General features: G+C 41.5%; 1 protein-coding gene across 2 annotated transcripts; it reads right to left on the bottom strand.

Moving 5' to 3' along the window:
- Nucleotides 1-2,453: 2,453 nt before the first annotated feature.
- On the bottom strand, nt 2,454-5,539 carry LOC114138036 (tripartite motif-containing protein 16-like). Of its 2 annotated transcripts, XM_028007052.1 has the most exons (3): nt 5,471-5,539; nt 4,656-4,787; nt 2,454-4,576 (listed from the first exon to the last, which is right to left on the bottom strand). In XM_028007052.1, the coding sequence occupies exon 3, from the start codon at nt 4,535-4,537 to the stop codon at nt 2,846-2,848; it is 1,692 nt and encodes a 563-aa protein (XP_027862853.1). In that variant the 5' UTR covers nt 4,538-4,576; nt 4,656-4,787; nt 5,471-5,539; the 3' UTR covers nt 2,454-2,845. The 2 variants fall into 2 exon arrangements, with proteins under 2 accessions (XP_027862853.1, XP_027862854.1); XM_028007053.1 differs by lacking the exon at nt 5,471-5,539 and having other exon boundaries at nt 4,656-4,973.
- Between the last annotated feature and the right edge of the window lie 14,777 nt (nt 5,540-20,316).

Genomic DNA, 20,316 nt, shown 5'->3' with positions numbered 1-20,316 from the left:
TTTAGTTTACAGACTAGACTAAATATTACATTTATAAACTAAGGCTTCAAATGATCAACAGTCTCCAGTGAAGAGGAACGAGTCATAAACACACCATCAATAATATTATTGCTACATAAATAAAGTAAACTCTGATTTAAATAAGGTCAATAAACTGAATACTTTAATTCAATTGTTTTTTTAGGCTGTATCAAAATTGATTTATTTGACAAAACTCCAACGGAAAAACTTTTTCTCATCAGTCACATGATCAACAGGATGTTACTACTGGCAGAAACCACGAAGAAGAAGACAACAGGAAGTGGAGGAGGATGATGGCGCGCCATGTTTTTTTAATAACTTATCGCATGAACAAACTTATTCACATGTCATTTTAATTGCGTTTCTTCTTTCATGGAAACACTGCGTGTTTCTTCGACATTAGAGGAATATTGACAAAGTTTTGAGGACGTTTATAACAGAAGCTCTGGTGCAGTTAAACTGAAGCCAGGTGAAAGTTCACAGAAGAAAAAACAGAAACCATAAAGTTAACAGCAAGAAGGAGAAAGAGTGAGAAATGTTCAGCAGCCTGAGTTCATAGTTCTAGTTATAAACAGATCAGAATAATTACAAGCTTTATCACAGGAAAGTTTTCAGTCTTAAAGGTTTAGAAGACGTCTGAGGACTCGGTTCTGCTGTGGATCCTGATCTGATGTTCCTTTAAATGTGGCTGTTTGCTGCTGAAAGCAGTGAAATAAAGGAGTGAATGCTTGGGCTGAATCCAGGATGTTGTGTAATGCTGTGAACAGCAGCATCATTCTCGGGCTCGGCGGCCCCTGCAGGCTGAGAGCTGTTTACATCCTGGTCATTTCATCTGAATGCCAATCAACGCACTCACTTCCTGCTTCAGCCGCTCTACTGTAGCAGATTCTGCAGTTCACTGTTTGTTTTTCACACCAGGCTTCATGCTGGAGTTCATTCATCTGAATGAATTTCATCAACATGTTTGTTTCTGCAGAACAAATGATGAAAGGAAGGAAAACAAGCCATCAGGTGAGAACCAAGACCTCCACTTATTCCTGGCTTTTCAAGTCCAAACTCCAGTCCCCACATCAGAACCCCAACTCCCACTTCACTTCTCCACAGTGGCCTGATTGTCCCTGAACACTGAAACACAGAACCGGGCTCTCCGACCCCAGGAGGAGGCAGCAAGGGTCAGAGCATGAGGCCCCCCATGCTGGCCGCTGGCCGCCTGCCGCAGAGGGTCTGGCAGCCGCTGCATCGCCTCACATCAGCTTTTATTCCCCAGCTCTCCTTCAGATTCAGTTTGTCCTCCTGGTCTCTGCTGGAACCGACCAACATGGACCCGGAGGGACGTCCTGGTGGGACTCTGTCCTCTGTCTGAAGCAAGTTCTTTAGTTTTAAACATAATTAATGCTGGAGAAAATTTAAGTAACACCTCATGTCATTATTAAAATGTTTATATGAAACTTCTAACTTGCTTAAATCATAATGAACTGACATAAAAATGTAAGACCAGGCCTACAGCTGCAGTATGTAGCTGGTATAAAACTTTTTTTAATGTATTTATTGAAATTGTCACCATGTCATGAAAGTTTGTTATAACAAAGACAATCTGTCAAACAAACTGAGTTGATCTTCCTTCTCCTAGTGCTAACTAGAAACAACCAATCAGAGCAAGGAGGCGGGTCTTAGCACTGTCAATCATCCTTCATGTGGTGATGCTCATCCCTCCTCCTTCTCTCTGCTACACTGCAGCTTCTCCCAGTCAGCAGAATCTGTTGTGAATGCTAAGGCTAGTTAGCATCATGTTTTTCTTGTAATATTAAGTTGTTTTTCTGCCGTTAGGACATTGAGTGTGACTGACTGACAGGTTCTGCAAGGTTCGATTCCACATCCCAGTGGATTATCTACAGGTGGGTCACAAAGTTTTAAAATTATACTTATAAAAACTAAACTTTATTTTTTACTCCAGAGTAGAAAAGCAAAGTTATAATGTTGGCCTGACAGCCGACAGTAAATCTCTCCTGAAAGCTCGTGGTCATTTTCTCTGCTGAGGTTCAACAATCTTAGAGCAAATATTCACAGAAATATTTATCTGTTTTGTTCTTTGATGGCCAATTAAACCAAAGACCGCCTGCAACAGAACCAGAACTTTCCTGAGATCAACAGAAAGTTCTTCTTCCTGGATTCCTATTGTTGGACCCAAATCTCCTTCTTCAAGAAGCTGCAGCTTCTTGTTCTACACTCAAGAATCTCTGCTGCCCCCAGCTGGAGAAAGTTTGTAAGTGGAAGTTGCACTTTATGGATGACGTGAAGATCCATGATGTGAGTTGGGCTTAGTGAGCAGCTTGTCTTCTCCAGCATCACATGAGACTCTGATAGAAATATTTCTGCACTTTAAATGAAAAAACTCACAATATACTGTAAAAACAAAGAGAATAAATTTCAAATTTCTCTGTAAACAAGTTGTTTTATTGAAGAAAGCCAAAAGAAACAAAACTAGACATTTATTTTCCTATCTAAATCATAGAAAACAGAATCAGTTCTAGATTGATGTTAGTTTTAGTTTCTTCTTTTAATCACAATAAAGAAAACAGAAGGAAGTTCAGTTCACTTCAGTCTCAACTGATTTAAACAAGAAGAACATTTTTTCTGCAGATCAGAGGAAGAGAAACCGGAACATTTAATACATCAATACAAATATTAAAACTAGGCTGTTGGAGCCCAGAGACGTTCAGATTTTCATGAAAAAATATTTCTGACATTTAAGAATGAAAGAAACACCAAAAGATGAACAGAACAACAGAGCAGAAACTTCAGAACCATGAACCCTGATCAACAATCAGAGAGAAGACCTAGTTGGGTTTACAGAACAGAACTCTGCAGATGATTCAGAACCAACTGCAACTCCAGCCAGCAGCGGCTGAGTGAATCTGGTCTGGACTCTGTGGATCAGAGTCATGGATTCAGAGACGCTGTAAAAGGACAGAAGACCTGCTCTGTGGTCCAGGAACACTCCCACTCTGGAGGGAACTGGACCTGAGACGAAGGTCCAGATGTTGTTATGACCAAATTGTAATCTGGTTTGTGAACAAATTAATGCCCAAGATTTGTCATCACCTCCAAATCCACATTCATTTCCACCTCCTGCTCTGCTGATATTCTTGTATGCAGCTGCTAAGCGAACTCTCCCAGTCCACTCCACCTCCCAGTAACAGCGTCCAGTCAGACTCTCTCTGCCCAGAACCTGAGGCCATCCGGTGAATCTGTCTGAATGAGTAGGGTAAGACTGATGTTGATGCATCGCTGCCACCTTCCTGTTCCCCTCTGATAGAATCAGCTTTGTGTTTGCTGTGTTTGGATCCAGAGTGATTTCACATGAATACTTAAAGAATCCAGCTCTGCTCCTTGGTTCTGGTTCTGGTTCTGGTTCTGACAGTAGAAAATCCACTTCAGTGACCATCAGTGAGATGTTTGTCCATGAGTCTCTCAGGACGTCCATCATTAAGTCTCTGAACTCTGACACAGCTGCTGCCACGTCCTCAAAGTGTCTCAGAGGACGGATGTTGATGCTGGATGAGTGTGTAGACTCACTGAGTGCTGGCAGTGAGGGGTAGTTGAGGAGAAACTGGTTGTGATCCTCTGTGTGTGAGAGCTGCTCCAGCTCAGCGTCTTTCCTCTTCAGTTCAGTGATCTCCTGCTCCAGCTTCTCCTGAACATCTTTGACTCGACTCACTTCAGTTTCCTGCTGGGATCTGATCTGCTGCTTCACCTCAGAGCTTCTTTTCTGGAGGAGACGGATCAGCTCAGTGAAGATCTTCTCACTGTCCTCCACTGTTTTATCAGCAGAGTGATTGATGGCCTCCACCTCCTGTTGAAGCAGCTTCACATCTTTCTCTCTGTCCTGGATTCTCTGCTGGATGTTTCCTCGTCTCTCCTCCAGCTCTCTCTGCCTCTCAGTCCTTTCTGCTGCAGCTAACACTATGTCATGGTCTTTATGTTCCTCCATTAAACAGATAAAACAAATACACTTCTGATCAGTGCGGCAGAACATCTTCATCACCTCGTCATGCTGAGAGCACATGTTCTCCTGGAGGTTCTTGGACGGCTCCACCAGCTTGTGTTTCTTCAGTCCAGGGACATTAAGGTGAGGTTGGAGGTGATTCCTACAGTAGGAAACCAAACAGACCAGACAGGACCTGAAGGCTTTCAGCTTCCTCCCAGTACAGACATCACAGGCCACATCTTCAGGTCCAGCATAGCAGTGGTCAGCAGGAGCAGCTGGGAGTCCAGTCTTCTTCAGCTGCTCCACTAAAGCTGCTAGCATGGTGTTCTTCTTCAGCACAGGTCTGGGTGTGAAGTTCTCCCTGCACTGAGGGCAGCTGTGGATTCCCTTCTGATCCTCTGCATCCCACTGGGTTCTAATGCACTTCATGCAGTAGCTGTGTCCACAGGAAGTAGTCACCGGATCCTTCAGTAGATCCAGACAGATGGAACAGGAGAAAGTTTCTCTGTCCAGCTGATTCTGCTCCATTTCTGCTCTCAGTCACAGCAACTGCGTGAGTTTCACTTCCTGAAAACAGAAACTGGGTTGAGTTCTGCTCTGCAGATCACAAGTCAGAGCAGAGATGCTGCAGCCAATCAGCTTTGACCTTCAGCAGCTGTTGGATCTGCCCAGCTTCAATCAGGAAGTAGAGGGAGGAACGTCAGGCTGAGGGAACGTCTGGAAGATGATTAATCCATGAACGGTGTAAGAAGAGAGTCGGATTGTCCTGGTTTAGTAACTGATGGAACAACAGCAGCAAGTCATGAGGAGAAAGCAACAACGTTTGTGCTGACATTTTCTAAGATACATGTTACAAATAATATTAGTGAACAATAGAGGGAAGGTAGACCCCCGTTTATAAAATGAGGAAATATTTTAAGAATGAGATAATGTCATTAATATTTATATTTCAATGGGTGAGTTAAGATCTGCTCTGGAAAGCTAAAATGGAAACTCTATGATCAAATCTGTAATATAGTAAGTGAACTTAGTGAATATTAATCTTATTGAATTTGTATAATAAAATATGAGATTGTGGAACATTACATTAGAGAAGGCTGTTGTGGTACCAAAATCTGAGAAAGATTGTGAAACTTTTATGTTTCAGTTGTTTTCTCATTGACATGTGATTTTTTACATTCATGCTTCTGAGTATGCAAATCACTGCAGGGCATTTTTCAGCAGAAAGCTAAAGCTAGGGCGATGAAGTCTTTTCCCAACAGTCTGTGGGAGTTTTATAGCGGCAGAAACCAGAGTGACCCACATGAACATCATGGATTGTTTTTCAGGTGTGACATCAACCCAACCTTGGGCCCCGCCCCTCAGCGACCCTGAGGGGTCAGCCCATCAGGAAATGTCCCGGTTCTCCCGGTGGCCAGTCCGGCCCCAGTTCAAGTTGGTTCTGAACTCTTTCACAGTTACCTGCTGCCAGCAGAGATCAAGCTCAGTGCTGGTTCACTTTAATGGTGACAATCTGCAGCTTTCTGTTAAAGGTCTGTTAAAAACTTCCAAGCTAACATTCATCTCAACACTTTGCATAATAATTTCAAAACTATCTGAATTTTCAGCAGAAAAAAATTATCTGCAAAGTGTATAAATGATGAAGCTGTCCTGAAGGCTCACAGGGTTTGCTAGCATCCATCTCACCACTAGAGGTCGCTGTTGGATCACAGTAGGATTAGAAATCAGAGGAAACATTTTGAGTTTTAAATGATCAGATCTGATTGAACCATTCCTGTAGGTGAAAAAACCATGAACAGATAAAATATTAACAATAATTTTATCTTCTGCGTCCTGAAACGACATTAACTGGTTCTCCATTTTACTGATCTTCAGAACCATGTTGAACTGAACTGTTGCCTCCTGCATCAGAACCAGATGATTTTTCCTCACATCGTGAGAGATAAATGAGTCCAACAGGTTTGGCCACTTATCTACCGTAAAACACACAATCCGTCGCCCTGCTGGGAGATTCAGGCATCAGGCGCTCAGCAGAGCGGATGATGAAACATTCAGCGGCTAACTGAACCTCCTTTTGCCCCAGAGGCAGCTGGGTCCACCGCCGGGTCCAGGCCGGGTCCAGGCCGGGTCCAGGCCGGGTCCACCGCCGGGTCCAGGCCGGGTCCAGGCCGGGTCCACCGCCGGGTCCACCGCCGGGTCCAGGCCGGGTGAGGGGCGTTCCTGAGGCTGCAGAAACACTCCAGGATCCGAAACTGAACGAGACGATCCCGTCACTCTAAACGTCGTGAGGCAGAGGAGGCCGTCGCAGACTTTATGCAGAACTCTAGGAAATTTAAAATTTAAAAAGAACTCAACTGATCAAAAATTTCTTTATTAATAATAAAATCTCCATTTAGATTGTATTATTAATAATGGAGAACTATGGTTTATTATCCTGTCATTTCTATGCAGATGATGTTCAGTTGTGTTTCTCACTTTTCTAAATTAAACATCTAAACTCCACAGTTTGTTAAAGTTCTTGGACTCTGTTAAATGTTTTCAGTTTTCTTCCATTAAGTGAAAACCAAAAAGATGAAGGTCTGGAACAAAGGAGACACTCGGATCTCTTGGTTCTTTTCTGTTAGGAACTTTTGATTCTGGCTTCAGTTTGATGAACTTGTCAAATCTCAGAAATATTGTCAAATTTAGCTCTATTGCTCCTCATTCTGTACTGGCAATTATTTTTCATTCGTTTGTTTCATCACAATGTGCAAACTTTCCTAAAACTGCTGCAGGTTTTCTAGAAGTTAAAGGTCACTTGTTCCCAGTGCCAGTTTCACCAGCAGGTTTTCACCAGGAGAGACAAAGTGAAGTCAGTAAACAGAGGTGGCGCTGCTGCCTCCATGAACGTCTTTCTACTCTCACCAGGTAAATATGACACAAAGAAACGCAGGATGATGGATGAGGCTTTGCTTTCTGAGATACATATTCATATCTTCATTAATATCTGATTAACACAACCAGACTTCACTGGCAGTGCAGCTCAGTGTACAGAGGCTGAGTCCACATCATTTAACAGGTTAGGATTTAGATCTGGACTTTGACTAGACCAATGGTCTGCATCCTGCGACGATGTTCAGTCTGTTTGATGAGCAGTTCAACCAATTATAGTGGATTATAATCTGGAGGTATAATCCACTATAAATTATAATCCACTATAAATTATAATCCACTATAAATTATAATGCATCCCATAATATCTGGCTGGATATCCAGGTGGTTGAAGGGGATCGGAGTAAAAGGTTCTGAATTTAAATTCAAATATTGCTGATTATTATCAGGAATCTTATGAAGCCCCAGTGAAACTTGCTGATGTTCGATCAATGAGGAAAACAAACGACTTGACCTTTGGGAAAGTAAGGATTTTCTTTAAAGCATCTGCTTTCCCGGCAGGTTCTGTGTTTATGGTGAAAGTCCAGAAAGCCATGTGGGGTTTCTGTTGACCCCTGATGTTGACCCCTGATGCTGGCCCCTGCCTTATCACCTGATGTTTGCACAAGCAGCAGCTTTGCTCCGATATCAGCTGAAGTGTGGAGAGTAATGTGTCCTACTTAAAGTCTGGGTGAATGTTCCAGCTGTGTTTGTCCTGTGGGAGTGGGGCTGCAGGAAGTGATGTTAAGGTGGGATCTGTGAACAGAAAACCTTCCTGAAGGTCAAACTGGCTGACCAGTGACCAACTGGGGCTCAGGCTGGGATCAGCACCAGTTAAACCAGTTCAACATCTACTTTATGCAACACGGAAAAACCTCCAATATGAACATAATTACATTTCTTATTTAACAGAAAAACAGCAGCTGTGAAACTGTGTTACTTTTAATTTAGTGGAAGGATTTAAATATTTTATATGATTATTACTCAAATGCATAAAAATAACTGCTGCCACGTAAAATGAACTTCAGCGTGAAAAACAGAACTTTTGCCCCAGAGATTTCTGTTCTTATTTTCTGAACAGATATTGGTCAGAAATCTGTTTAATGAGAAGTTTCTCTGTGTTCAGAGGAGATTTCTCTGCTGACTGTCCGTCCTGCTGCCACCTCACACCGCCGGGTGTTTCCAGAAACTCAGGCAAGGCTCTGCTGTGGTTTCATCAGAACCAGAGGTTCTGTTCATCAGGAACACGTTCAGCGCAGTGTGAGAAAAATGAGCCGTTTTCCCATGACCTTCAGGACTGATCAGCACCTGAACAGGTGTTTCCATTCCTCACCTGATGGGAGCTTTTCAGGCGGCGCCACACCTGCCGTCCGTCTGTCTGCTTGCTGCTTAATGAGATCAGACACAAGACAGCTGGATGGTTGTTGTGACAGGATCTGATCTGATGCATCCAGATGAAACGTTGAATCGACTGCATGAGAGGAACAAAACGCTTCGGTTGACTCAGTTTACTTAAATTTCAAATGTATTGCTGGGTAAAGCTGGAAGTGTCTGATTTTAAATCCCAGAGGCTTCAGTTTAGGAAGCAGAGAGGAAAATTCAGTCCAGGCTAAAAGAGCAACGCTGAATCAAACACTGATATTTATCGAAATAAAAACCTGAAGACAAATTCTGCACTTTTTAACCAGCTAAATGAACGGAGATGGTCGGGTCTGCAGGACTGGAGGTTCATTTTCCAGCAGCCATTTTGTCTTTAACCGGCACCGTCCTGCAGAACCCGACCAGAATCATCAGTTTTTGTCAGACGGGCCTCCAGCTGCAGGCGTTCCTCTGGTTTCAGGCTCGGCCTCCTCGGACCAACAGGACCGGACTTGTTTGTGAAGAGTCATGGGGGTGTGTCCCGGGTTATGTAAGGTCGGGTTGTGACCCACATTCCTGCCGGCGCTGCCAGCTGGAGCTGAAGTGAAAATGGAAAACCTCATACCACGGATCACGTAGGCAGCAGGCCTGATCCGACCCGATGTAAACACAGACACACCTCTATGGCCCGCTGCAGCAGCCTGCACGGTTCTGATCAGGGTTCTGATCAGGTCCAAAGGCTGCTGCAGTTCTGGTTCAGGTTCTGTTTAGATTCCTGCCTGATCGTCATTCTGTGTGAACTTACAGTGCAGAATTATCTAACGCTGAACCGTCAGCATGAAACCCAAAGCTGCAAAAACCTTCGGGTCACGTCCAGAACCTTCTGCCAGAACCTGCAGTCAGAGGAGCCTCTGCTGATACAGGAGATCTTCTTACTGGTGAACAATTTGCCAGATGAAGCTGCTGGCAGACAGGCGTCGCCTTTCTGCCTCTCAGCTCTACAACCTGCAGCTGAAAATACCGACTGAGCCGCTAATCCTGTCAGAGGAGCCGTTTGTTTTCCTCTGATCGCTCAGCTTGATTGTTTCTATTTCTGCAGCTGTTACACAGTCAGGACCTCTCTGGCATCTCTAGGTCAAAGGTCACACTAATGAACACGTAATCCAAAAAAAGGCCAAACTATTAATAATGGAGAAATTCTGTGAGAGGTTTTGACAAAAATCACAGAAATCTGATTAAATATTTAAAAAATAAGCAACAAAACAGAATCAGGAGAAAGACAACCTGAAACACGACGACCGGAAACCAACCTGGATGGTTTCTGGACGTCATCTCCTTCAGGATGAACCTCTTCAGGACATCTATATCCATCCCAGCAGGATTTAATCCGACCCTGAACTTTGCTACTGGATTCTGCAGGCGGGAGAATCTGACGGATACCGGAGCGGTGCCAGGAGGGGATCTGAGGTCAGAGGCTTAGCAACATGAAGGACAGCCAGAGTTGGACCACACTACAGATTACATGTCCACAGTGTATGCTGCTTTATGATAGTGTTTGGTCCATTAAATGCTCTATTCTTTCACTTTCTTTATTTAAATGTCATTTTTCTGCATGTTTTTCAAAGAGCAGATTCTCATTTACACAGTTAGTGTTTAGATAAAGCATCTGATGAACTCAGTGTAGCACAGAAAGTATCAAATATTCTTAAGGCAAATAAAAATCTTTGTTTTGGGTTTAAAAATCCACAAAATACATTATAATATAGAGGTCTTCAACATGGGGGTCACAACCCACCTCAGGGTCGTAACAGTACTACAGGAGGGTCTGGACATTTCAGTAGAGAATGATTTTATTAAATACAATAATAAAATCTAAGCTAAAAAAAAGGAAGGAATGGAGGAGTTTTCTTGGCCGAAAACTGAAGTTTGACACAACAGAGTTCTTTGAGCACCAAAGCTAAAGGTTTGTTCTACTGGAACCAGAACTCCACCATCTGCTCCACCTCCAGCTGAGGTTCTTCCTCTCTGTTCTGAGTCAAACCAACCTGTTCCCCTCCCGGCCTGTGGGGGCGCTGCACCAAGAACCACTGAAGGAAACGACACAAAAACTTTTTTAAAAAGACACTGAGGCTACTTCCTTCTTCACCAAATGGAAACAAAAATGGAGGCGTTAGATTTTAACCATTGTAGGATTTTTCTTTCATCTTTGGCTGAAGACATTCCTCCCACTAGCCCAGTGGTTCCCACTATGGGATTACAATAAAATCCCCCCAAAAAGAAAAAAAATCAACATGGCACACATCGTTCAACCAGACATAAACCTAAACACACATTTTGTTTTCAAACTCCACTGAAGTTTATTTCACACTTCAGGTTACAACAAAACAAACTACAAACCATCTTTACAGTGAAACACTTTTGTGTAACTGTTTTTTTTTCTTCCATTCATCCATATCGCTTCCTTTGCCCCCCTGCAACGGCACTGCACCCCCCTAGGGGGCGCGCCCCACACTATGGGAACCACTGCACCAGCGCAAGATTAGCATGTTTGTTTTGGTTGCATCTACCCTGAATGTAGTCCACTTCCTGTATTTGAAGCGGTCTCCAGTCCGCTTGGCGTTCACATATTGATTGAACTGGAGTTCGATTGGAGTTGACATTCTCTATTAAGACTTTTTCTGGTTTCTCCTCTGCTCTTGTTAAAGGTTCTGAGCTGATTTATTGACCCAGAAGTTATTTCATTACCTCCAAACCAGAAGAAGAAACGCCCTCCTCCTTAAAGTGAATGTTCATTTGGAAAGAATCTTGACTATTTTCATACTGGATCTCATGCTGCCATGTCAGATTAAGGTGAGCTCTGCTGGTAAACAGAGGAATACATAAAACCTTCTGAGCTGTCAGTGTCTTAAAAGAGATCCAGGTCATGTGACTGCTGTCAGCCAATCATGGCATCCAATTTCCTCTCCTGATCTGTTTTGTCTGCAGGCCGTTGCTACATGAATGGTAACCGTGCCAACTGGCGGCCTGGAGACCGGACGGATGGTTTCTGTCCGTCAGCCAAAGTGTCACAACCTTCCTGCTTTATGCTTCACATCCAGCAGACCAGAGACTTATGAAGGAGACGGTTTCATGTCAACTGGACTGGTGGTACTGGTCCCGTTGAAAAACCATTAAGTAGCCAGAGGGAAAGGTTTGATTATGACTTACTCTGACAAACAGTGACTGGCATTTATGGCAAGAAAAACAAGGATAATTAGATTAGATGATTTTGTAAGTTTTCTGTCACAAAGAAACAAGAAATTGTTTGTCTTGAACATTTTATGAAGAAAGATATCAAAGATTTAAAAATGTATCAAAGTTCATATCAGTCGACCAACCAATCAGTCAGATACTCCTCATTGGACCACAGAACCTAATGGTTCTCCCCGTCCTGACATTAACGTTCCATGAACATAGAAAGTACTCCTGGATCAGTTCTGCTGTTTCTTTCTGTCTGCTCCGTCTTAAACCTCCAGTCGGTCGTGGCTGATGGCAGCTCACACCGAGCCAGGACCTGGTCCAGTTGAAGGGGAGTTTTCCTCTCCACTGTCACCACGTGCATGATCAGTATGATGAATTGCTGTAAAGTCAATGATAATGCAAGCGACTGTCTATGGCTAAACATGATTGTCAGTTTCCCTGTTAGGAGGTCAGGAAGCGGCCATGTTTAAAGCAACCAATGGAACCAGTGGTGCCATCACTGGCAGAGCGGTTCTGTTATCAGGTCGGCCTGATGGTCCTAACAGAGCGTGAAGGTCACTGGACACAGAGGTCACGACCCAGCGGTTCCAGCTGAGGTCACATGGTGGATTTGCATGTGGGCCGATGGAAGCGCTCTGCATCTGTCCGGTTTATTCAAAGTGTCCAGACCAGCAGGTTGTTTGGCTCTGATCCTCTTCAGGAGTCCTGACCAGGAGAAACAGGATGGTTCTGGTTCTGATACCAGGTCCACATGTTTTCTATAAGTTCTCTTTGTTAACATCACAACAGACAGAACTGATGATACCGATATTCAAACTGCTGCTGCGACTGGTAGAAATTAGATTTTAATATGCAGACAGCGCTGATGGTGGAGAAGATGAGAGGCTTTCTGAAGTCTGGATATTTCTGTTGAATTATGTTTTTAACCATTATGATAAACCTTTTACTGTAGTTCAGCTGGTTTATTTAAATTCAGTTTGTCTGTGAAATGGTGACCAACACCAAACTTTATTTCTGTAACACATTTCAGCAACAAAGCAGTTCAAAATGTGATTAATATTTATTTCAGAAGTTAAAACAACACAGTAAAAATACTGCAGTGCAGAAAAGAAAAAATGGAGATGAAAATGAGGAAAACCAAACAGAGGAAGAGTCGAATGAGAAGTTGGTGTTTGTCCTGATCTGCTGCTTCTAACACAAACTGATTACTGTCAGCATCAGGAACAAATCAATTTCTCAAATACACTTTTAAGACTTAAACAGCCACTGATTATCTTACAGTTTGTTTTGATTTTGTATTAGCTCCTGCTAACAGCGCTACCTAATGGTGTTAGCTCCTGCTAATGGTGTTAACTCCTGCTAATGGTGTTAACTATAGCTAATATAGTAAACAGTAAGTCACTAGCAGGTCAGGTTAGCTTGTTTTTCACCACGAGCTTGACCTCAATAGGTGAAAAATATAGTAAAGATATAGTATCTGTTTTTAAAGTTATGAGTTTTTAGGTTACTAGGAAAATGTCAACATCTTTAGGCTAACTTGTTGAGAAGGTTGTGGATTTCTTTCTGCTCAGGCTCAGAAGATGCTCCAGTTTGGCCTCAGGAAAAGAAAACTCTTCCTTCCAGCTGCGTTCAACAAAGTCTCTCTGTCTGCCTTGTTAGCACTAAGTGGCTGGTAATGACTTCCTGGTTCTTTGTTGTCGGCTCAGTTTCAGTGTTTGGTGCAGTGAGGTGTAAATAGTGGAGACTGGAGGAGAAACTGGTCCTGAAGGTTCTGAAGTTCTGCTGTGTTGGAGGTTCTGGACAGACAGAACAGATGGACTCAACAATTCTCCACAATCATGAAGCATTAAGCAGCTATTGTTGCTCCAACAACTCACCTGCTGTTGTGAAGCAAACACACAGTTCACCTGTGAACGTACTGAACTGTCGTTGTGCAGGTCACTTCAAGTCTTCGTCTGATTGGTCGACGAACTTCAACTAAGTGAGTGAATTTTTCTAATGAGCTAATGTCAATAAACTGAAGTTATTATCTTCGGCCCTAAAGAGTCAACACACAGCTTCAGTTCTTCCAGCTGGAAACTAGAGATCAGGATGACCTCTGACCTCTGACCTGAACCTTCAGAGCCACATAAAGACAGTTAAAAGTGGACCTTTTATCACCTGAGGAACATTTCCAGGACCAGAGGACTAAAGTCTCAGATCAGAGAAACTCATCCAGGCGTTTAGTGGCTTTGATTCCTGCAGCAGCGTCTTCACAGGTCTGATTGACAGCCCAACGGTCCAGAATGCTGCTGCTGGAGTTCTGACTAGAACCAGGAGGATAGAGACACCACCCAGTTCTACATCACCCGGTTCTACACAGCCCAGTTCTACACCACCCGGTTCTACATCACCTGGTTCTTTTCTATGGTGCTTCACAGAGAGAACAGACTTAAATCACTGAATGGATCAGCACCATTAAAGATCTTCAGCATAAGGTTGTGAACTCTGTGAGTCTTTTTGGCTTTTGATTTATTTATTTTTGCTGTGATGTTTGATGAAAGTTGTGGTTCCGTTAATGGACAGGAACATCATGAGTGTCTCTTTAAGCCTCTGTGTCCCGGGTCACCTCCATGACCGACCGACCCACATGAAGGCTGAGAGAAAAACACAAACATGACCCTAAAGTCAGACCGCTGATACCAAACCAGGTCAGGGAACGTTTTCACTCTGAAAAACAGAAACTCCCACATCAACTTATAAAAAAAACATCAAAAATATCTCAGAAAAATCATAAAAACATTCGATCTTTATCAATTATTGGCATAAACAGTTCCATAAATGTATATTCTGCTAATTTTTTTGCCGTTTAACAAACATCAGGAAGGAAGGATTTGAGTTTGTAGTATTAAAAATTAACTTTCTTTAGATTAAATATCTCATTTGCAAAATTCATAACTGTTAATGATTAATGCATGCTGCCGTATGATAACAGGGCCTGCTGTGTTTATCTGACCTTTGACCGGAGCTGCTGCTGCTTCACCTGCTTTAGGAGCGAAAACAGAACAGAGATTTTCTGTTTTCCTACATTTTAAAGTTTTTAGAAAACTATTTTAGGGAAAATTTGTGCTGATAAGAAGGAAGAAGCCAAAGGTTGACGATCAGCAGCTGCTTTTTGTTTTTGGACATTTTAAAGAGTTTCCCATAGGTCAGTGAGCATGAAACGTTTGTCCTTCATGCAGAAGTTTTAATCCTCGCCCCCCTGATGGGTTTCATAACTCATCTGGTTTAACCTCCAGCTCAGCCTGTAATCTCAGTTTATTCCAGCAGAAGATCCCAGGATTAAGTTTCTGTTTAGTTTTTCTTTCTCTGGCTCCGTTTTAAATCTCGGTCTTGTTTCTGGTTTGCAGCTCACTCAGCAGCTTCTGGTTTGCAGCTCACTCAGCTCTCCAGTTCTGGGTTTCACATTTAAACATGAGCCAGAATCAACAGGTGAAATGAAAGGTGTTTTCTCAAGATCCAACAAAAGATTCTCATCAACTTTTCAAGTTTTATTTAAATTAAAACAGGGGAAAAAACAGCTTTCATGATGAAGATGAACTTGAATGAGTGACTAAAGCCTGCTTCTCCTTAGGGATGATTTGTTTTAGTTCATTTTGCAGCAGCTCTATAAAGAGAAGCGTTGTGATGCAACCTGCAGGCGGTGGGTTCGCTGCTCAGAGCCAGACGGACTCAGATCGTTACCATCCCAGGCCATGTGAGAACGGCGTGGAGCTGCTGCAGTCTAAAGTTTCACTCTGGATGGTTCACGTGTAAAACAACACTGTTTGGGTTGTGAAAGCCATCAGAGTGACAAAATAATTCATGACCCCTGACCTCTGACCTCCAGCAGATATGGAAGCCGTTTAGCTCTTTAAGGAGGAAACCTTGTGGTTATTTTGGTTCTTTTTACTATAAAGTCTTCAGAATGAAGGCGAATCTGCTGGGATTTGATCATTAAAAGGACAAAAAGTTCTTCACCCCCTGAGAAAACCAGAGGATCGGGCAAAGCAAACAGACAAAGGTCGTCACTTTTAGAGCCAAAATGTTCTGCCCGAAAAAGAAAAAGGACAAACAAAGATTAAATAACCATTTCTATTCTGTCCAACTCTGTTGGCTGGCAGGAAGATTCAGTGTTGCAATAAAACCAAACAGACTAACAATGAAGACATGCAGGTGAAAAGCCTCATCCTGCCTGATTTAAAGCTTCTTCTAATCTCATCTGATCTGTTTCACCTGAGGAGAAACACAGAGGAAGAACCTCAGCCAATCAGATGATATTCAGACCAGCAGTTTTTACAGTCAGGTGAGAAAAACACAGAGATTTACAGCAGAAACTGACTGAAATAAAACATCAGAAGAGTTGAAGAAGTTTAGAGATGAAACGTAAAATAGAAACCTGAAGCCTTTAAAACAGAACGGCAGGTTATGTACATCATACGTTATAAAATTGCCAGTAATTATAAAACAAACAGATTTAAATATTGCAAACCAAACTGTTTCTATTCCAGCCTCTGAGGAACAGAACGGTACCAGAACCGGTTCTGGTCGTCACGTCCAAGTCCATTGTTCCACCTGATGAAGGTTTGGGAACAGAACAGAACCTGATAGTGAAAAAAACGTTACTGTTTGAAACTGGTCAGTGTTTTGGGAATTTTGAATTGGGAATTAATTCTTCAAAATGGGAAAAACAGGAAAACATTCCATTCGTGAGCTGAGAAAAGAATAAAAAACAATATGAAAAATTGCTGCTCATATTTGCACAAGAGAGAAAATTAAAAAGTTTAAATCAAGTCCAGCTGTTAAAAGCAACATTTTCCTTCCAGAGGGATGAAGATGCAAAGAAAGGTAAAAATCTCTGCAGAGTTCCTGTTGGAGAGCACAGGGTGGGGTCAAAGGTCATCCTCTGTCCTACCATCCCCGATGTAAACAAACTGAAGTTTACAGAAACACGATGAGCAACAGGTGAATGAAATCCAGAAAATAAAATAACTTCCTTATTTATAAATGTTCCTGGTTCAGGATTGAGTTATGAAAATGATGCTGCAGCAAAGTTAACTGAGTAGAAGCCTGAAGTCCAGGCCAGGAGTCCGGGCCAGGAGTCCGGGCCAGGAGTCCGGGCCAGGAGTCCGGGCCAGGAGTCCGGGCCAGGAGTCCAGGCCGTGTTTTAGCAGAGTGAATTCAAGCAGCTGACTTTGTAACACCTTGATTTCATTTCTCAGAGTTGATTAATGTTTCTAATCCAATGACTACGTTTCCAGTGGTTGGATCACTGATCTTCTTCTCTCACTCAGAATTAGAAAGTGTTTTCTGAATGTTTGACCAGCTCTGCCTCAGACATTTACACAAAACTTTATCGAATTTCAGAGCAGCGACAGCCATACATTATTATGTCTATGAATGTAAGAACAAGGAGAAACATGTTCTTTAAAATACTGATTTAATGTATTTATTTGAAAGAGGACAGTGTAATTTAATAAAACACATGAAAATACACGACTTCAAATGCTAAAATATATAAATAAGGTTCAGGAGATCATTAGTTTTTGTTTGGAAAGTAAAGCAGATGAATTAAAATGGAGGGAATGAGATTTAAATACTGAAACTGCAGTGAGACTAATTAACATAAATTAGTGAAATATCTTATTGTGGATGTCTGGAAATCAAAGTGTTTTCCTCAAAGTAAAAATGTAAAAATAAAGAAACAGGCGGTCGGGTCCAAACTTTCACTGTTTTACCTTCAGGAGATATTTAACATTTTTAAACTGATGTGGTGTTTTAAGGTAAATTATGGTGAAAATAATACAATTTAATCAACAGCAGGAGTTTCTATATTTGATGACAACTGTAGTAAAAAAGAGAGAAAATTGATTAGAAGAAAAAATGTCATGTTTTTACTTCTTATACATATTTATGTCTGTTATTGTTTATGCATATTTTCCAATGATCCTTTAGACTTTTGTTAACAAAAAGTGATATTTTTCTGCTGCAATTATATAATCATGTATATTTTCTTAATATGAACCATAACATTATATTTTTTGTGTCTGACTCGGTTTGAGGATTTGAACGTCTCTGGTGGCTTCATGTCTGGTAAAGTAAGAGCTGCTACATTCAGCTGTAATAAACATGCTCTATAAATAAAGTCTGATTGCTCTTCACCTCTTAAACCGTCATCCTGGGTGTCAGATGATGAGCCAGCAGGTCACAACGAGAAACACAACAGCTCCCTGAAAACTAAGAAAAGCAAAAGGAAGTTCATCCAATTTCTCTTCCATGTTTAAATGATCCACATGCTTTAGTAATGTTTAACTCAGCTGGAAATCAATAAGGTCAGAAAACTTCAAAAACAGCCAAAACAGCAGAAAACTCATCGTGACTTGTGTTTATTTCCACATCAGATGAAGCATCTTGTAATAAAAGGTGAGCAGAAGCTGAAAGCTTCACGGCTCATCAGAGACGATCCATCAGGATCTAAAAGCTCCTTCAGCGAAGAGAAGCTAAGAGTTTCCTCCTTTCATCGGCACTGAGGAAATGTTCTGGGAAAGTTGCTCCTAATTATTCCTGACCTGAGCTGGGAAGAAACTAATTACATTTACTTGAGTAACGTTTTGAAAAAGATGTAACTTCAGGAGCATTTTTACTTCTTGCTTCTCTTATTTGAGTAAAGCTTCTGTCTCCTCTCCTCCCTGAATGAAACATGTTTGAACCAGAAACAAAAACCTGCAGCTTCAGTTAAAGTTTCTGAAGTTTTAGAAAGAAACTGATGAGGAAAAAATTTTCTTTTCCCGGTTTTACTTTGTACTTATGTAATTTGAATAAACACTACAAAAACACTTTAAATAATGAAAAAAACTAATTTAAAAGTAACTTTTCAACAAAATGTAGGAGATTATTTTACATCAATGATTCTTCAATATCTCTAAAAGTTACACTGGCAGATTATTTTCCTTATTAGATATAAGGAAAATAATCTGGCTCCTATTTCTTTCTGAAAAGTTATAAATTAATTTTGTCTTATTTTGAGTGTATTAATATATTCACACTAGAAACTAGAACAAAAATACTGGGTAAGATTTTGTGTTTTTTCACTGAATTATTGTCATTCTGGTCTTTAAAACAGAGAAATTACTTTATATTTGTGTCCATCTGACAGTGGCGGAGCTAGACTTTTATTTCTGGGGGGGCGAATGGGGGGCCAGGGCTATCTGTAAGGGGTCCACTGACTATGACAATGACAATACAGTAAAAGTACTTTCATTCACATACTATATATAAATAAAGACTCATGAAATGAGATTTGCTCATGTAATTTGCAGTTTATTATCAATGCATGCCACACAAAGCATAAGTGGACATTAACCTCTAAATGACACCATTGTAACAAGACAAGACTTACAATGAGAATGCAGTGTCACACAGTTCACAATTACAATATCTCAAAAAAGAAGGTTGTATGTTATGGAAACTGTTATTTAATAGATGCTACATGTGCATTTTATTTTCGAACTTAATGCAGCTATGACCAAATGTACTGACTCCTAAACTATCATTGGTACAAGTACCAGTCGGTGAAGACCCAAATCATGACGAGAAACACAAGACTTCTTCATGCACTCATAAAAGTAAAATCCTTCGGTTGTTGTGAGATGAAGCAAAATATGTTACAAAGTCATCCATGTTGAGGCCCCGTGCCCTCCTTGACTCTATGCTAAGTGTTCCAATGTGACTTAGCCTGGCATCAGCCATTGTTGTCCTTAGGTAACTTTTAATTAATTTTAAAGCAGAAAAGCTTCTCTCACAAGAAGCAGTACTAACTGGACTAACTACTGCAATCTTGCAAAGTCTGAATAATTCATGTAAAACCTCTTTATAAGGTTCAAGAAACAGAATAAAATCAAGCAAAGTAGAAGGTGTGCCTAAATCACTCTTTATTCTCTGATCAAGCAAACGCCTTATTTGGTGCACTTCATGTTTCAGGTCATCTAAATCTGACTCAAAGATATGTCCAAAAGCAATCAGAGGCTCCTCATTCAAGAAAGTTGCACTTTTGGGGTTTAGGGACTGCACTCCTTGCATGATCTCACAATTTTTCTTTGAAAAACGCCTCTTTAACTCCGCTATGAGACAGTCAAGCACCTGATTAAAGAGTGGTCTGGGGAAGCCCTCGTCATCACATTTTCTCTGTCCTATAGTGCTCATTACAAGTGAGTCAAGAAATTTTGAACTTAATCTTGGATTTCTTCTGTCAATTTTTACACTGATTTTGCTCTTCTCAGCAAGTTCCTCAACCTCTTTCCATAGTTCATCAAAGTACTTTTCATTTCTGTAGTCCTGGAAAGTGTCTATAAGAGCACCTACTAGATCTACAGCTCTTGCTAAGTCAAGAGTGCTGGACTGAAGCATGTCGGAAAGACATTTGGCATCACCAAGCACTTTACAAAAGGTAACCAAAAGACCTAAAAATTGGATATCTATTTGAAGAAGCAGGCCCCTTGCCTCCACTGTTCTTTCGCCATTTCTTTCAAGTGCAATATCCTGCAACAATCTCAGAACTGCTGGAAGTCTGTCTCTCATGGTACGGCATGCCGTATACCTGCAGGCCCACCTCGTATCTGAAAGTGCCTGGAGCTCCCTGGGTTGTTCTGCTGGATACAACTCTTTCTGTACGTCAAGCCACCTCAGATGAACATAAGAGCCAGACACAAAGTTATGAAGCTGCTGTAGAAGTGCAAAAAAGTCAACGACCTCAGGGACTGCTTTGGTAGCATCAACAAGGA

The sequence above is a fragment of the Xiphophorus couchianus genome, chromosome 22 (genome assembly GCF_001444195.1).
Source record: "Xiphophorus couchianus chromosome 22, X_couchianus-1.0, whole genome shotgun sequence".
Classification (NCBI taxonomy): Eukaryota; Metazoa; Chordata; class Actinopteri; order Cyprinodontiformes; family Poeciliidae; genus Xiphophorus; species Xiphophorus couchianus.
The sequence above is the reverse complement of the archived record's forward strand: the minus strand, read 5'-3'. Positions and strand labels throughout refer to the sequence as shown.

What these genes read in the sequence shown, in the direction of transcription:
- LOC114138036 (XM_028007052.1), bottom strand. Translation starts at nt 4,537, where the DNA reads ATGGAGCAGAATCAGCTGGACAGAGAAACTTTCTCCTGTTCCATCTGT.